Source organism: Microtus oregoni, unplaced genomic scaffold (genome assembly GCF_018167655.1).
Source record: "Microtus oregoni isolate MIOR12 unplaced genomic scaffold, Mior012 000025F_ref0000491, whole genome shotgun sequence".
NCBI classification, from domain to species: Eukaryota; Metazoa; Chordata; class Mammalia; order Rodentia; family Cricetidae; genus Microtus; species Microtus oregoni.
Window position 1 is genome coordinate 27,673,577 of NW_024543084.1, and position 16,837 is coordinate 27,690,413.

Genomic DNA, 16,837 nt, shown 5'->3' on the forward strand with positions numbered 1-16,837 from the left:
CACAGCACATCTGATGGGGGCCGTCTGGTCATGTGCGAGCAGGCCATAGGATGCACGCTCACACCCAACAGGCAATCAATGGGCCCTGATTTAACGGGAAAGCAAAAGTGATTGGTTAGCAAGGAAGTAGTGAGCCCGAGAAAGCAGGCACATGAATCGTTTCTATCTTCCTTCCAAAGGAAGCAGCCAAGTGGGCAAGGGGATGCACATTTTTGATCCCAGCACTTGGCAGGCAGACTCAGGAGGATCTCTGTGAGTTCCAGGCCAGCCAGAGCTACATATTGAGATCCTGTCTCAAAAAGGAACACAGGCTTTCTCTACGTTCAAGGCAACAAAGCTGATGGCAAACAGAAGCCACACTGCCTTCTGTACTGCAGAGCAGAGAACCAGAGCGTGAAAAAGAAGGGAGCAGCACAAACACAGGGAGGAAGAGCAAACACCGTCCCTCCCCTCTGCCCAACCCTGCCAGCCTAGGAGGAACTCAAAGATGACAGTTAATTCAATAGGTTTCCCAATCAAAAAAGAACTCTATAAACTGAGCAAATGGCTAGACCTGATTCAATAAGCAATGAGAGCTGACATTTCAAACACCACGACGACATTTTAGAGTTGATCTGATATGGTTAAATGGTGTCAATACCAGCACAACTCACCTTTGTCAAGGAATTCCAGGGAATGGAGCAACTCCCAGCTCTCCCTGGCCAGTTTGAAGCTCTCCAGCACTTCGATGGAGTTGCTGAGCTCTGCTTTGCTGACAACAATATGCCGGTTTCTTCCTTTGGCGGAACATTCTTCATCATCTGAACTCTGCTTACGGGAAGAGCACGGCTCATTGGAAGTGGTACATGCCATCACAGCTGCAACGTTAGTCACTGTTCTGAACTCGGTCTTCTATGGCTTTTATATCAAAGAATACTGCATGTGCAATATTTCCCATTTAATATTGATCTCCAATGATCAATACATGATTTTTATCTTAACATTCTCATGCTGTCAAGTTGTATGTCTAAAATTAAGTTTGTTGATTTCTTATAAATTCAAAACACATCATTTTAATCAAAGTCAAATCAAAACAGATTCTTATACTGAGAGATAATGTGTAAGTGGCACTCACTTTAGTTTCTCATTTCCTTAATATGAGACATTAATTAATTTGGTTCCTCACAACAGTCTGCCACACAAGAGAATAAACAGAAGCCCACTCCCTAAGACCCGGAAGCAGCTGCCTGTTAGTGCCCCTTCTGCTCTGCACACATGTGTTGAGGTGTGAGTCTTACAGTAAAGACTTCTATCACTCTTCCCGTCATACAGAGCCAAAGACCAGAAATGTCAGTGCCGTGTCTAGAGATGCTAACAAAACAGTCAAGGTCACACAGGTCACTGAGCTTCACGCCGTCATCAATTTCTTCAGTCAGGTATTCTGCCCAATCACTTGCCCACGTCAGCAGCCCCAGTCAAACCATCCCACGCTCTCAGCACACTCAGTCACTGTAGTTCAGAGGCTTCGGTGAAGCACACAGCCCCAGCTCACCTCACACGACACTGCCTGGGATGCCTGCTTTCTTTAAAATCAAATAAAGATTTATTTTCATTATTTTTAACTATGTGTAAGTGCACATCTCTGCATTAGGTATGCCCTAGTGACTGCAGGCGCTCTCGGATAACAGAGGTGCTAAGTTCCCTGGGCTAGAGACAGAGTTAGTATTTGCCTGATGTAGGTGATGGGAACTGAACTCGGGTCCTCTGGAAGAGCTATTCACCAGGTGCTATTAACCACTGAGCAGTCTCTTGGGTCCCAGTTGCCTCCTCTCTGATAGCCATCCTCCCTGCCTTCAGATCTTAGTGCCCTCCTGCTGCTTCTCGTACCTGGAAAATCTACCCTACACACTTGTGCACTACAGGAAACACACACACACACACACACACACACACACACGCTCAGCTGGATATCCTATTTCATCAGAGCCCTGTTTCCTATCAAGAAGTGAATTAGGACCCTATTTACTATTGTAAATGGTGAGTTCGATAGTAATGCAACCTATGAAAGACAGTTCTGCTTCCAAACTAGGTCATACATTTATTAAAGAAGCCCAAATTTCAGGAAAGACACTATGGCATTCCAAATAGCCTGCAGAAGTTTGAGAAATCCATCTTGAAATACACGCAGTCTGAAGGGAACACACATACGCATGTGCTTAGGAGGAGAGGACCAGCACTTGGTGAGCACACACAGTGAGGCTGAGCGGAGACCGCCCCTAAAGCTTGAAGAAAGCCTTCCTGTTTCTTTCCACCCTGAAGCCCGCTGAAGCCATCATACATCCTACTCCAGTCAACGGTTCCCAGGGGGTTGTGTAATTTCACCAATACCTATCAGTCAAAACATAGTTAAGTAACTCAAAGCAGGGTTCACAGACCGTGACACTCCCCGGCTGCTGAGATGTTCTGTATCCCTGGCCTCTACCCACCAGACAGCCAATACCAATTCCTCTCACAGAACCACAGCTATGACGATCAAAAATGTCTCCAGGCATTGTCAAGTGAACCAGGGAAAGAGGGGGCACAAAATCACCTCCACTGAAGACAACTACCTTGCTTAATTGTACTGTCTTCTAATAAGTTTTACGTTACAAATGACACACACAATGTTAGTGATTAAGTGGAAAGGTTACCATGGTTTTTTCTCTTCCCTCAGCTAGCTTCCTCTTCTTGTGTATGTGTTTACTGCGATCAATTTCGACATCACCATACACATTGGCCACATCTTCCAGGAGAACTAGGGGAACCTGGCTTGGGGCGTTAGGACCTACACAGAGGAGGACACAGGAATGTTACAATTGAAGTAAGAAAAAGAGTAGTGAATATGAGCAGGTCAAGTGCCACATGAAAATAAAGGTCATAAAAATATTCCCAGTGTTCCTGACTAGGTAAACAAGAGCATCTCTGCACACAGGAAGAAAGGCCATATGATCATACATGTGCTGGATCATTACAAAGGGCTGAACACGAGTGACTGCTCCTTCTTTGCATTTGTTCTTATGCATCTGTACTTAAACAATGACCATGAAGTATAAAATGATCATGAACATTACATGCACAGCATAACTACATGCTTCAAACAAAACAGAACATATGAAAAACCGTAAGTTAACACATAATATATATTGATAGATAGATGATAGATAGATATAGATAGATAGATAGATAGATGATAGAAATAGAGATAGATAGATGATAGAAATAGATAGATGATAGATAGATAGATGATAGATGATAGACGGTAGATAGAAGATAGATGATAGATAGATAGCTTGTTTAAATCTTTGTTGTTCTGTCTTCATAAAAGCTACATTTTAGGGTTTTCTTTCTTGATTTTGTGTTTTTAGTTTTTTGAAAGAGGGTCTCATGTGTAGTCCAGGCCTGGCCTCAAACTTAGTATGTAGCTTCCTTTTCTGTCTCTCTCTTGAAGAGGTAGCTTCTGCCTCGCTCCCTTCTCCTCACTTCTGCCCTTCCCCCTGTTTCTCTGTCTCTCTCTCTGCTCTTCCCCCTTCTTCCCTTTCCCTTCCCCTCCATAACCCACTAAATAAATACCCACTTTCTCTGAAAACAAAACAAAACATAAAAACAAATAAATAAAACTTCATATGTAGCCAAGGCTGTCCTTGGACTGCTTATCCCTTCTCATGCTCCAAAGTGTTGACTTCCTTTTCAAACAAGAATTCAGTATCCCTATTTAGTTACAGGTCTTAATACAGGAATTCCTAGTGAGAGATAGTTACACAGAAACTTAATCAATAGAAACCAAATTAAATCATCAATGACAAAGAGCACTGGTACCACCCTATGACTTTTTAATCCCACAGCAATGGTGAAAGTAGAATATTGTAAAATACTTCTGTCTCCCTCTTATCCGCACTAAACTAGTATTTTGGGTTTCACAACAGCACACACGAGTGAGCTGACCTTGGAAGAGAGATGGCTGGATGCTGCTAATGTACTGGAACGCACTCTTGAAGAAGACCAGCATCGTGGAGTAGAGCACTTGGTTCTTATAGTTGGCATGAGCATCGCTGTCGAAGCTGTTCATATACCTGCAGAGCTCCTTCATCCGGTGCAGGATGTCACTGCAGCTCCTGGGGGGAGGGAACAAAATTCACCTTACTGCCTGCCAGCAAACGATGGAGGAAAAGCGCTGAGAGAAACACTGCACTTGCCAGAGGCAGCTGTGGGTATCTGGGCATAGAAACTGCTGTAGTATTAAGTAAAATGAAACTTTAAAAAATTATTTTATGTACATTGGTGTTTCCTGCATGTCTGTCTGTGTGAAGGTGTCAAATCCCCTGGAGCTGACATTGTAGAAGGTGTGAGCTGCCACGTGGGTGCTGGGAATGGAACCAGGACTTCTGGAAGAGCAGTCAGTACTCTCAATTACTAGACCATTACTTCAATCCCTTAAAAACTTACTTTACCTGTGCAAATTCATGTGATATGTTATGATAATCTAATACAGTATATAATCAAATGGGGTAATTAATATTTCTAGCCCCTTAAACATTAAAAAAAACTATATATATTCACAAAGGCCCAGTGTAACATTTTATACAATGTATCATACGCAAATCAAATCAGGGTAATTAGGTTTCTTTTTAGACAGGGCTTTTTGAGACCAGTCTTAGCTGGTCTGGAATACATTAAGTAGACCAATGTGGCCTTGAACTCACAGATCCACCTGCTCTGCCTCCTGAGTTCTAGGATTAAAAGCGTGTGCCACCACTCCTGGCCCTCGGGTAATTAAGTTTCAGCTTCCATACCACCAATTAGGACACTTCAAACTCCTCTACTCCAATTATGTAAATTAAATATAAAATCAGCTATTACCGGGCTGTGGTTCAGCAATGGAGAACGTGCCTGGCCTAAGCAGAACCTGGGTTCAATCCTCAGCACCACACACAGCTAAGCTATTGTGACTCACCATGCACCTTCTGCGTTTAGGACATCAGAAGTTATTTTTCTGTAACAATTATATTCGGGTATTGTTAGCTGACGTTTTGCTACTTCCTTTCCCAACCCCATTCACAGGCACACACGATCACTATTCTACATTCCAAACAGCATTTATTAACGTCATGGCGAATTTGCCTGTATCTGACTTACTTCACTTACGTCACCTAGACTCATCTATTTTACCAAAAATGTTGCAAGATGATGCCTTATGGCTGAATAATGTTGTAATATATCTCTATCAGACTCCCATTTTCTTTATACATTCACGGGCACCTAGACTGATTCCGTATCATAGCTACTGAAAACAGTGTAGTAACAAACAAACATACAGATGTCTCTTTCATATGCTGAGTCCCTTTGGAATCCACAGCAGGATGAAAGGTAATTTACCCTCAGATGTTGTGGCCCTTCCACACTATTTTGCATAACAGCTGCACTAATTTACATCCCTATCAACAGTTCAGTGTTAATTTTTCTCCACTCCCAAGATTTATTACTTCTCATCTTTTTGTCACTGTGTTTGCCACTTGAGTTCTTCTGAGACATGTTTATTCATATTAACGTTATTCTTTATTATCTGCATGACTGGTGAATCTCCAGAAAGACAACCTCACGACAGAAGCCTAGCAAGTTAACTTCTTTTTTCTCTGCACGGATAGGATAGGTTCAAGTTCTCAGTATGTTCTTTTTAAATTTATTTATTTACTTTTTATTGTTTTGTGTGGGGTTTTTTTGTATGTTTTTTTGTATGCATACCTTCCTTACCTTTCCCTTCCTCCCTCCCTCCTGTCTTTCTTTCTTTATTTGAGACAAGGTTTCTCTGTAAAGTACTATCCTGAAACTTGCTTTGCAGACCCTGGCCTAGAACTCAAGAGACCCGCCTACCTTTGCTTCCCCAGTGCTGGGATTAAACACACGCACCACCACACTCAGTACTGTCTTATTGCTTGTAATGTGTGTGTTTGTTTGTGTGTGGCACAGATCATGGGTGGTACTGGAATCATGTAAGTGCATGTCCTTGTGAAGCTGATGCCGAAAGTCTTTCTTGATCACTTCTCACATTGTTTATTGGGAAAAGAGCTCTCACTGAACCTCGAACAAGACAATTCAAGCTTGTCTAGACGGCCAGATCACCCCAAGAATTCCGTCTCTGTCTCCCCAGTGCTGGGCTTACAGGCAGCTGTCACACTTGTAAGCAAGCACTTACCCATCGGGCTTCTCCCCAGCCCCGCTCAGCACATTTCAGGAGTTCCCTACAGCTGGGAATCTTGGATAAGATGAAAAAGTGCCCTCTTCTCTTGCATGAACGGTGACTGCTACAAAACTGCCCCGCAGAGAAGTGTATCTACGCACGGTGCTGATTTTCTTAGAAGCTTTTGTTTTGTACAAGGGTCCTGACACACTGAAGATTTAATGAGCAATTCTGGAATCAACCGTTCATTACCGTCTCCCTTTATCCGTCTGCCATTCGCATCTCATGCCAACCACATTCAGAATCTTAAACAACCTCTCCCAAGGGTCTACAATCTGGGATGACTTCTCGGTCAGGCCTTCTATTATGTACTTCTGAGAGTTACGTTTGCTGGGCGACATTAAATCAGATGTATCCTGTGCACCTGAGACATGAGAAAAAGTAACCTACAATTAATATCACTGCTTATTTATATGGTACTTGACAGAAAAAAAAAATCTGACTCTTCAATCAAAAGACAAAAGTACTGAGCATAATACATCCCCCCCTTCTAACTACGTATTTATATGGCACTAGACAAATGAGCCAAACATCTGAATCCTCACTCAAAAGGCTAAGTACGACCCTGACACATGTCCCACAGTGCCCTCAGAGGGGTCCCCTAAGTACGACCCTGACACATGTCCCGCAGTGCCCTCAGAGGGGTCCCCTAAGTACGACCCTGACACATGTCCCGCAGTGCCCTCAGAGGGGTCCCCTAAGTACGACCCTGACACATGTCCCAAAGTGCCCTCAGAGGGGTCCCCTAAGTGATGCGTTGCTTACACAACTGGAGCCTCTAAGGTCACATGGGAGCTCTTCTCACCATCCCCCAGGAGCAGAGAGCTACAGAAAAGATGACGCTGCAGAACGCCAGGACAGCTCAGGCACAGACCAGGGTACGTTTATATGCCTTTGTTGTTTTTAAAGAAGAGCTGGTCACTGAGGGACACAGTTTTGGGTGCTTCTCTCACTTTCTTTTTTTCTTTTTGATATTAGAAAACTTTATTTTCCACAATTCTTAAATTTTTAATTAAAATATAATTACGTTATTCACCTTTCCCATTCCATCCCCAAACTGCCATCTCCAATAAAAGTTTAAAACATGAAAAAATTTTCCTAGAGAAAAACTTATAAAGACACAAACTATTTTTCCAGTTAAGTAATGTGTTTCAAGTATTAAAAAGAATCAAAAGTTTTTCTGAAACATCAAAAAGTTGAAAGCTACAGTAGCAATTTATCAGTAAATAAAGACAGAACTGTTTTGTGACAGCCGAGTTTACAGAATTTGTAACCCACAGCTGTGTGCAGTGAACCGAGGCCTTCCCTCTCCTGAGCCCTCCCACACCCAGTCAATTCCAGTCCTGCGAGAGCTGCTGCTGACAAGCGCCACCAACAGTGGTGTCCTCGTCTCATACAATGCTCTTCCACTAAACACTCTATACACTCAGGACCGCTGAGATACACGAGTACTGTGTGCTCCTGCTGCCTACAGTATTCAGTACTGTAACTGTACATTTGTGCCCTATGTGATACAGAATATTCCTTTACGTTGTGAAGATATATATTTGCCAAGGCGCCTTCTGATTGGTTTAATAAAGAGTTGAATGGCCAATAACTAGGCAAGGAGAGGCTAGGTGGGAATTCTGGGCAGAGAAAAAAAGAGGAGATGAATCTAGGCACAAGACGGAAAAGAAGTAAAAGGTCATGAGGCAAAACACAGATTACTATAAATGGGTTAAGTTGTAAGAGCTAGTGGAACAAGCCTAAGCTATAGGTCAAGCTCTCATGATTAATAATAAGGTTCCATGTCGCGTTTGTGTGTGTGTGTGGTGTGTGGTGTGTGTGTGTGTGTGTGTGTGTGTGTGTGTGTGAGAGAGAGAGAGAGAGAGAGAGAGAGAGAGTACTGGCAGTCCAGAGAAAAATCCATTAACATATAGTACCCAATGTGGGGGCTAAAATATCCAAAATAAGACCCGAAAAAGCTAAGAAAAGTCCTGGATAGCCAGGAGGTGGTGGCACACGCCTTTAATCCCAGCACTCGGGAGGCAGAGGCAGGTGGATCTCTCTGAGTTCGAGGCCAGCCTGGTCTACAAGAGTTAGTTTCAGGACAGTCTCCAAAGCTACAGAGAAACCCTGTCTCAAAAAAACAAAACAAAACAACAACAAAAAAAAAGTCTGGACAAAGAACCAATAGCTTTCTGGTCCTGCAGTCTTCTTAGGCAGGCTAGTGTTCGGTGGCATACAGAGGAGGAGCTACCAGCTCCTGCCAGCCACCAGCACCATGCACTAAGTTGAAACTTGCAGCAGCTGACATGGCAGTTTAGATTTGTCTCAGGTGCTCAGAGGAACATTGCAGGTGCTCAGTTAAAACAGATTCAGATTTGGGAAAAAACCAAATCTGACTGTGAACTTTCTGGCTGCTGAGGAGTGAATATCTGCTGCGACACACGGATTCCATGAGGAATTGATGAACTAAACCAGCGCAGATAGAAAATGTACTGCTTTGGGGAAGAGGTTATGCTTGTGTTTCCACACAAATGAAAGGCTATGGATTCATTCAAGGTTAAAGAGGATCAGGATTGATCAGGGGATACCTGCTGAAACTCCTGACTACAGACATTAAGAAATAAAACTAAAAACAAAAAAACTACAAGACTCATGATGTGTATTTTATCTGCTCAAACATAAAAGAAAAAAAATCATCTTTTATTGGCTTGTGTATAACACACAATCCATACTTGTATTAATTCAGATATGTAAGTTACCTTTAAAAGTTTGTGTGCTGTCAGTGCACGGGGATGAGACACTAATGAAACCAGGTGGGCCTCTCAGAATGCCTCTGCAGTTTCCTCAGAGCTCTGCATGCAGAACAGCTTCAAGGCTGCTGGCTGAGATGGTCCAGCCTTGCAGACTATTCGAGCCAGGAATGGAGATAAGTCTTGCATTTTCCCATTACACAAAAACTGAACAACAAGTGTTACGGCTAGTTTTTCCAGGACCTGACCATTATCCCACTTTTCTCAGGGTTCCTTAAAGATGCCATCACCTCCAGACAGTAGGAGGCAGTCTAGAGAATACGATGTCCACATTCCCAAGAGGTATGATGGGTGGTTTTTAGTCATTTGGTGGATTATGGATGTCTGTCATCATTTAGGGGGATTGGTTACAAACTGTTACTGGTCATGATCAGGGAGAAAGCTAAACAAAGGCGATCAGATTCAGGGATCTCTTTCTGAAGTGAAAAGGGGGGATATAGTATAGAAATATGAGATAAAGTAGATTGTTGAGTCTACTTTTGAACAACCACCAGTCTCATATAGTTTACAATGTATGGATTTTTGTATAGTGATACAAATTTAAGGTTATTTTTGCTATACTGTATATGTTTCTATTCTTATTTAAGGTATTATACCTATGTGGCTCATTTAAAAAGGCAATATAAAATTTTAGTCCTTAAAAGCTATTTAGGATAATAAAGAAAATACAGGTTAATAGTCATCTATAACAATCAAACTTAGAGCAATGCTAGGTATGTTTTCAAGGTCTACCAGAGATATAGTTTAAATAGATAGATGGTCTTTAAATTCTTAAAAGACCTAAAAAATGTGCAATTTAAAATGTTTTCAATAACCTACGGCTTCTCATGATAATGAGACATGTCTGTTCCTGGCAGTACCAATCTACTTCATAAAGGAATTATGGGCATAGAAAAACCTCCTTATAGAGTTTGCTTGCATTTGTGGCAAGGTCAGCCACGGGGCAAAGAAACTGCCCTTGCCTCAACTTCTGACGGAATGCTGTCAAACTGGACAAGCAGGACACAAAGAAAGTGACTGCCAACCTTTGCCAAGACAAGGTAGACCAGTCTTTCAAAATTCCTGCTTCACAGAAAAGTCTGTCATGTATTTTAGAACTGTAGGCAGAAGATGGATGCCCCAGTGTTATGGAGGAACCTTGGGGTGACTGTCCAGGCAGCCATACGTCTCTGTCACTTCTTAGTTTTGGAATTTGTTTGCTCTCCATTTCCTATATACTGAAGTAATATTTTATCCTTCCTGGGTCTCTGATGGAGCTGAAGATGAGATAGTTATAGCTACAGTTTTGTTACCAAATTCAGGAAAGAAACTTACAAAAGAGATGTAAAATGTAGATGGATGAGAGACATAAAAGCTAGTTTTTGTTTATCTACGAAAATGTTTTACATTCTAAAAAGGTATTTTAAAGTTGGTAATACAAGCTATAATAAAAAATGGCTTAGTTATAAAACTCTGGACTCACTTAGATAAGCTAGATAATACAGTACTTTCTCCAGATTTTCCAAATGCACATGAACTGGACATTGTAAATGTAATTCTTACTTGAAAATTGTTCTTATTGTATATAGTTTTACTTTGTTAAAGCTAAAAGCTTCCGTTTTTATTTAGACCATTACTGATAATTGTTCTTTACTGTGTTAGAGGTAAAATCTTTCCTTTCCATTTTATTTAAATAAAATGGGGAAATGTTGTGGAATATTTCTTTACATTGTGAAGATGTGTCTTTGCCAAGGCACCTTCTGATTGCTTTAATAAAAAGCTGAATGGCCAACAGCTAGGCCGGAAGAGGCTAGGTAGGACTTCCGGGCAGAGAGAAAAGAAGAGGAGATAAATTGAGGTGCAGAAGAGACACCAGAGGAGATGGAGAGGAAGCAGGGCGTGCAGGAGGAGAGGTAAAAGCCATGAGCCATGTGACAGCACACAGTTTAATAGAAATAGGTTAGTTAGAAACAAGCCTAAGCTAAGGCTGGCAGTCCAAGGAAATCAGCTGCGATCATGGGCTCTAGGCTATATCACAGAGAGGGCTCTACCACCTAGCTTGTGCCTATGATGTTCATACAGTAAAGCTGCTAACAGCACATGTGAGACGACTGTGCTTGTTTGGCTCCAGGATCCATGACTGCTGGCTGGTAAAGGAGGTGGCTTTTGAGCTATGGCACCCGGGTGGCGCTCAAGGTACCTGTGTGATGTTACGAACCATACTATTTCAAAGGGTAGAATTGATTACAGAAATATTTACATACTTCTTTTAGGAAAACTATCAAACTAACACACATTCAGAGAGGGACTTCTGAGGGACTTTAGCAAACTAAGTCTGAGCAGGTGTAGGATGCTCCACTCACCTTGATGCGGATTTTCCAGCTGTGTGGACCGAGTGACATAGTTGATGTAGAATTCGGCTGCTTTGTTCAAGTATTTATATAACAAATTGGCGGGCAATCGAACATCATGGTTGTTAATTATTAGAGGAAGGACATCACAAACTGTTGCAAGGAGAAAATAGACTATTCAGGTTGTTTGAACTAGGGTTCCAACAGAAACAAACTCATTTTCCAGTTCACTGAATGCAGCATCTAAAATATATAGGGGGAATCACCCTGACACAACTGCTTAAACGAGCTGTACTGAAGGACATCAGGGGAGGGAGGCTGAGAGAAAATATGCCCGTGGGCAGAGATCTGCTGGCCCCGGGAGGGGTCTGTGGCTATGACTACGCTTCATATGCACACACATGCTGTACACATTCTAGCAGAGATAGCAAATACTAAAGAACACACAAGAGGTTTTTCTTTTAAATGCTTTGCAGGTAAAAGCAAGACTAAATTTCATAATCTAAAGAGCTCCTTTGCTTTGTACAGGTAACCTTACTCCAGAAATGACAATGCCAGATATTCTACTTACCTCAATTAAATAATACAAAATACAGTGCTTCTTACCAAATAGCTTTCGAAAGCAATTAACGGGAGACTCCTGCTCTTCAATGGTCTCAGCTTCTAGCAGTGCCTCCCCAAGGCCAACCTGTTTAAAGACAAAAGTCACCTCATGTGCACAGTGCAAGATGTCAGAATCACAGGAAGAAACAGTATTCTGTTATTTGTCACAAATTTCTCAAAGAAAGAAACAATTATACTTTAAAGACTAGAAACGTCAGAGTACATCAGCGACATTGCCCGGATCAAGTTCACTGACTCCCTGTCCACGCGTCTCATGCTCCTCTGAACAGGCAAAGTTAGAGGGCTAACAAAGTGTCTACAGAAAGTCCAGCGCGACAGTGGAGGACAGCACAAAGCGTGACAGCTGGAGAGATTTTCTAAGACATTGGAAACCAACTTTCTCTCTGTCAAGAAGTACAAGAATGACAACAGCTGATCTCAAGAGACCCCAGTAGATAATCTTACAGTTGGGGAAGCACTGGGCAAAAATGTCTGAGTTTTAAGGCCACCTTCCCCTCACTCGTGTCCCGGCACTGCAAAGTCTATCAATCCACTCACACATTCATTTTATTCTCTTTGAAACAAAGAGTCTTGTTGAGACAGCATAAAAGATCACAGGACAAACAAAGTAAAATGCCACTGCAACAAGCAAAGAATATAAGATCAAAATTGTGTCCCCCAAATCATATCCACTGAAGACCTGAGAATGCCTGTCATGCATCGCTTACAATAGGGACTGATGCATCAGTAGGAATTTCACACGGAATATATACCATGTTGTCACTGCACAATATAACCTCATAGGACCACTACCATGTACACAGTCCATCACTGAACAAAATCTCTTTAAGGGCTGCATGACTGCATTGCTAACCTTTAAAGACGAGCATTGTCCATGTAGATAAATTAGTTAAAATGAGCCCACTGTAGAATAGGCCAGATGCAGCGAGTGGCGGCCCTTAAAGAGATTTTGGTTTATTTATGAGAGAGAAGAAATATGCCACGGCATTCAAGTGGAGATCAGAGGACAGTTTGCTGTGATCCATTTCCTTCTTCCGTCATGTGGGACCTAGGGATGGGATTCAGGTTGCTCAGCTTGGTGGCGAGCCCTTAAATTCCAACACATTGTCAAACACGATGGAAATAGGTAACTTTCTACTGAATAACACCATCAAATTTGGGGGACTATAACCTACGGTTGATAGGAAGATATCTGGAGATGTGTAATGAATGCCAGGGAATCGAGTGATAAGCAACTGTAGTCCTCTCTTAAAGAAAAGCAAGGAGTCAGCCCTACCCCATGCTGCACCACGGTCTCAGGGAAGCGCCTCAGAAGCAGCAGCAGCATCTCTGACCGTTCCAATGTGTTGAAGCATTGCTCTGTCACCTTTAGCAACATTTCACACTGGACCCGACCCGGAAGAGTTTCAAACAAGCCTGCAAACAAAATTTCACCTCTGAAGTTTTGTTTTTCCCCACAAAGAAAATGTTGACCTGAAAGAAGTAAGGTATTCTTTTCCATTCATAAAACTGTAAACACTTGGAATTCACCTGCACACTAGCAGACTTCTGGACTCCAGAGTATTTGGCACAAGCGGTTTGCTGAGTAATCATGAAACATTTGGAGGCCTGATGGTCCAGAGGGCAGGCATGACCTGAGTGATTCATCACCACAGACATAGCTACACTAAGAGAAAGGCAGGAACTTGCTGAAGTTGAAATGACCAAAACCATCCGCTTGCGAATTATCTAGAATTGCTCATCGTTGGTTGGGTATAGCAACCAACCCAGAAGTTCGAAGTTTTTCTCCTATTTTGTGAAGATTGGGTTTATCTATAGATGCTTTCTGGTTATTGTAAAATGTGTCCAAAATACAATCTCCTGATTTCACTGACAGACTGCCATGCCATAGGACCACTTAAGTAAGTGTTCTACGTAAATTCTGAAGTGACCAAGTGACGTCACCACAGACTTTCACGGCCTAGCATAAACCATAATGTGGGCACCACTATGACAGATGTGACTGAGACATCTGTGACAGACACGGTATCCCAGAAGTGGGCATTACTGTTACTCACTCCTTAAAAACTGGGTTTGTGTATCCTGCGAATCATTCCTCAGTGCTGACGTTATGATACTGATTTCTCTCCACACCACCGGCTGTTCTGGGAAATTCACAAACCTATTTTTAAAATGAACACACCAAAGTAAGATACCAGATTCAACAAAGTAAAAAACCAGCATGTAGAGAAAACCTCTTTTCTTTAGGCAAATGTTTATATACATCAGAATACTCCACAATAAATGCACAAAACAGCCTATTAGTTAAAATAACTGAGAATCCTCATAGAGTCTCTAGATGTTTCTAGAAACGGGGGACTGTGGATGCAGCTCAATTGTTGGTAGAATGCTTGCTTATCATGCACAAAGCCCAGGGTTCCATCCCTGTGCCCCATAAGCCAGATGTGGTAGTGAATGCTTATAACTTGAGAGGTAAAGGCAAGAGGATCAGATTCAAGGTCGTCCTCAGCTACATTTAATGAATTTGAACCCACAGCAATCTGGGATGCATGAGACCTGGTCTCAGAAACAAAGAATAAACAAAAGCAGTCTGAAAGCCCTCATTCATCTTTTGCATGAATAAGTGACCAGCTACCCTGCTCCTTTTGCCAAGTGGTCCCACCAAGATGAACTGGATCTTCAAACCCCGAGTCAGAATATACCCTTCCTTTCTATCAGTCACAGCAATAGAAAAAGTGATACTCTATAAAAAAAAAAAAGGCAAATCACTGACCACAAATAAACAAAGAGAAGAGTGGCAGTAATACTCCACATTTTTGGTAGCATCAGGGGCACAAGCTTAAGAAACAAAATAGCAAGGTATGATTTTCCCCATGACACGGGCCAGTTGTGGTATAGCCTGTGTCCCAGCTACAGGGAGGCTAAGATAGGAGGAGCATGTGAGTCTTCTGAGTTCAAAACCACCCTGGCCAATGAAGTGAGATTCCTCTGTCTCAAGGGAAAGAAAGAAAAGGAGAAAAAGGGGGAAAGGTAGAGAAAAGAAGAAAGAAAAAAGGAGATAGAGACAATCATTTAAAGGGTGCTGGGAGTATGGAAAACTGACAATCTTATATAAAATTTGTGGAAATAGATATTTAGGATGCCCTTTGTAGAGAACAACTCGATAGGTGATGAAATGCACATACCCTTTTGCTACAAATTAGAGACACCAAAATATGGGCAGAGAAGCGCTGACATTCCAGACATAGTTTAAAATAACTGGAAATGTGCACCAAGAAAGGAGAGGCTGAGAAGCGCTATATGGAAAGGAAGAAGAACAAGCATCTCTATAAAGTAGACATGGGGGCCCACCATAGTGGGTGGTGAAAGCAAGCTTCAGAGTGAGAATAGGGTGCCCTCACTCTGTCAGCTCCCCAACGTATTTATGTGTTTCCATAGAGATGCACAGATACACACAAAACTTAAACCTTCTTTAGTCGGGATTTTCACATTTCATTCTATCAATGCTGGTTTCTTACATAAACCACGGATACAAATTTGGGGATTAAAATACAAAAATAAGCCATCTCTGCAGCAGGCGTGTTGGCAATTAAGACGGCCTGAGTTCTGTGTACCAGGGATGTAGGGTCCCATCTTCTATCAGTTGTTGATATCTGAAGAGCCCTCTTAGGGTGTCCACAAAAGGTCCTGGAAGGATCCCAGATAATTAACTCACATGTCATACAGCAACCTCCCCGCAGTGGCGGTCCTCTCTGCATTCCGCTCGATGGTGTACATCTCATACTGAAACAAGGCACACAGGGTCACAACCACCTTCCACCACCGCAGTAGCTAGCCCAGCTCCAGCCCACCTGCAGCGCCGCTCAGGGTTGGGCCTTCACCCAAAAGACCCCCAAGGGAAAGGACAGCCTGAGCACAGAACATCCCGTGGTGGCCCCGAGCTCGGGACTGGGGCTCAGGGTTCACTCCATCCTCGGGGTTTCTGGGATCGACTGGGATAACGTTTCCGTGCAGCAGGCAGTGAAGAGATAGCTGCCACCATGATCAATGAATGCGTGGCCTGGGCCCTCATCTAGTGTGTGGTCTCTGCCTTGGCAGGCACTGGGGACGAGGCTGGTCGACTGTGCAGTGTGGGGAGGTAGTCCCGGCCGTGCTCTGCACCCAGGGCCGCCCAGCTCGGCTAAACGCTCCCCTCCGTGCGGGCGCACCGCCGTGCCTGTCTCACCTGGATGTTGAAGTCGGCCGGGTAGAGGCTGCGGGCCGTGATAAGCCATGCCTTGGCTGCCCACAGGTCCTGGGGCACCAGCTCTCGGGCTCGCTGCACCAGGAACTCACAGTCGCCCTGGGCCGACATCACCCCGGCGACAAGCGCTTCCGGCGGGGACTCCCACGGCGCCACCAGCACCCGCCCCTCGCCCCCCGCGGGCGACCACTGCGCATGCCCGGAGGCCAGCCAACCACGTGGCGCAGCGCCTCTTCGGAGTCCACTGGAAACTCCGGAGAAGTGGATTTACAGCCCTCGGATTGGCATCCGGTGCGCCAGAAACCGCGATCCGGGCTCCAGGTTCTAGCGTTCGCCTAGGACCCTAAGTGCGGACCTCCCGGTGCGGGACTCGCGTGTGCGCACAGTTCCGAGTGTCCCTGAGAGTCACGAGCTGTGCTCGGCTCTGCGGTGCCCGAAGATCCACACCCCTGCGGACGTGAAAACCTAGGCTCCCCTGTTGCTTTTGAGCTTTGTTGAAGTCCGCTAGTCGCCCCCGCCTCTGCTCTGTTTGTTTCGCCTGAATCCTGAATCTGTTATTTTTCTCCAATACTGAACAGTTAGCATTTAG

General features: G+C 43.5%; 1 protein-coding gene across 3 annotated transcripts in view; it reads right to left on the reverse strand.

The window, feature by feature from the left end:
- Positions 1 to 16,423, reverse strand: part of Ints10 (integrator complex subunit 10) — a 28,945-nt gene extending 12,522 nt beyond the window's left edge. For all 3 annotated transcript variants that reach the window (XM_041674419.1, XM_041674418.1, XM_041674421.1), the window contains exons 1-10: positions 16,231 to 16,423; positions 15,721 to 15,788; positions 14,063 to 14,166; positions 13,282 to 13,421; positions 11,988 to 12,069; positions 11,394 to 11,534; positions 6,446 to 6,617; positions 3,961 to 4,130; positions 2,670 to 2,803; positions 654 to 807 (exon numbers count right to left, since the gene is read on the reverse strand). In XM_041674419.1, coding sequence (XP_041530353.1) covers positions 654 to 807; positions 2,670 to 2,803; positions 3,961 to 4,130; positions 6,446 to 6,617; positions 11,394 to 11,534; positions 11,988 to 12,069; positions 13,282 to 13,421; positions 14,063 to 14,166; positions 15,721 to 15,788; positions 16,231 to 16,359 — 1,294 coding nt within the window. In that variant the 5' untranslated portion in view covers positions 16,360 to 16,423. The remainder of the gene's footprint in view (positions 1 to 653; positions 808 to 2,669; positions 2,804 to 3,960; positions 4,131 to 6,445; positions 6,618 to 11,393; positions 11,535 to 11,987; positions 12,070 to 13,281; positions 13,422 to 14,062; positions 14,167 to 15,720; positions 15,789 to 16,230) is intronic.
- Positions 16,424 to 16,837: the final 414 nt, after the last annotated feature.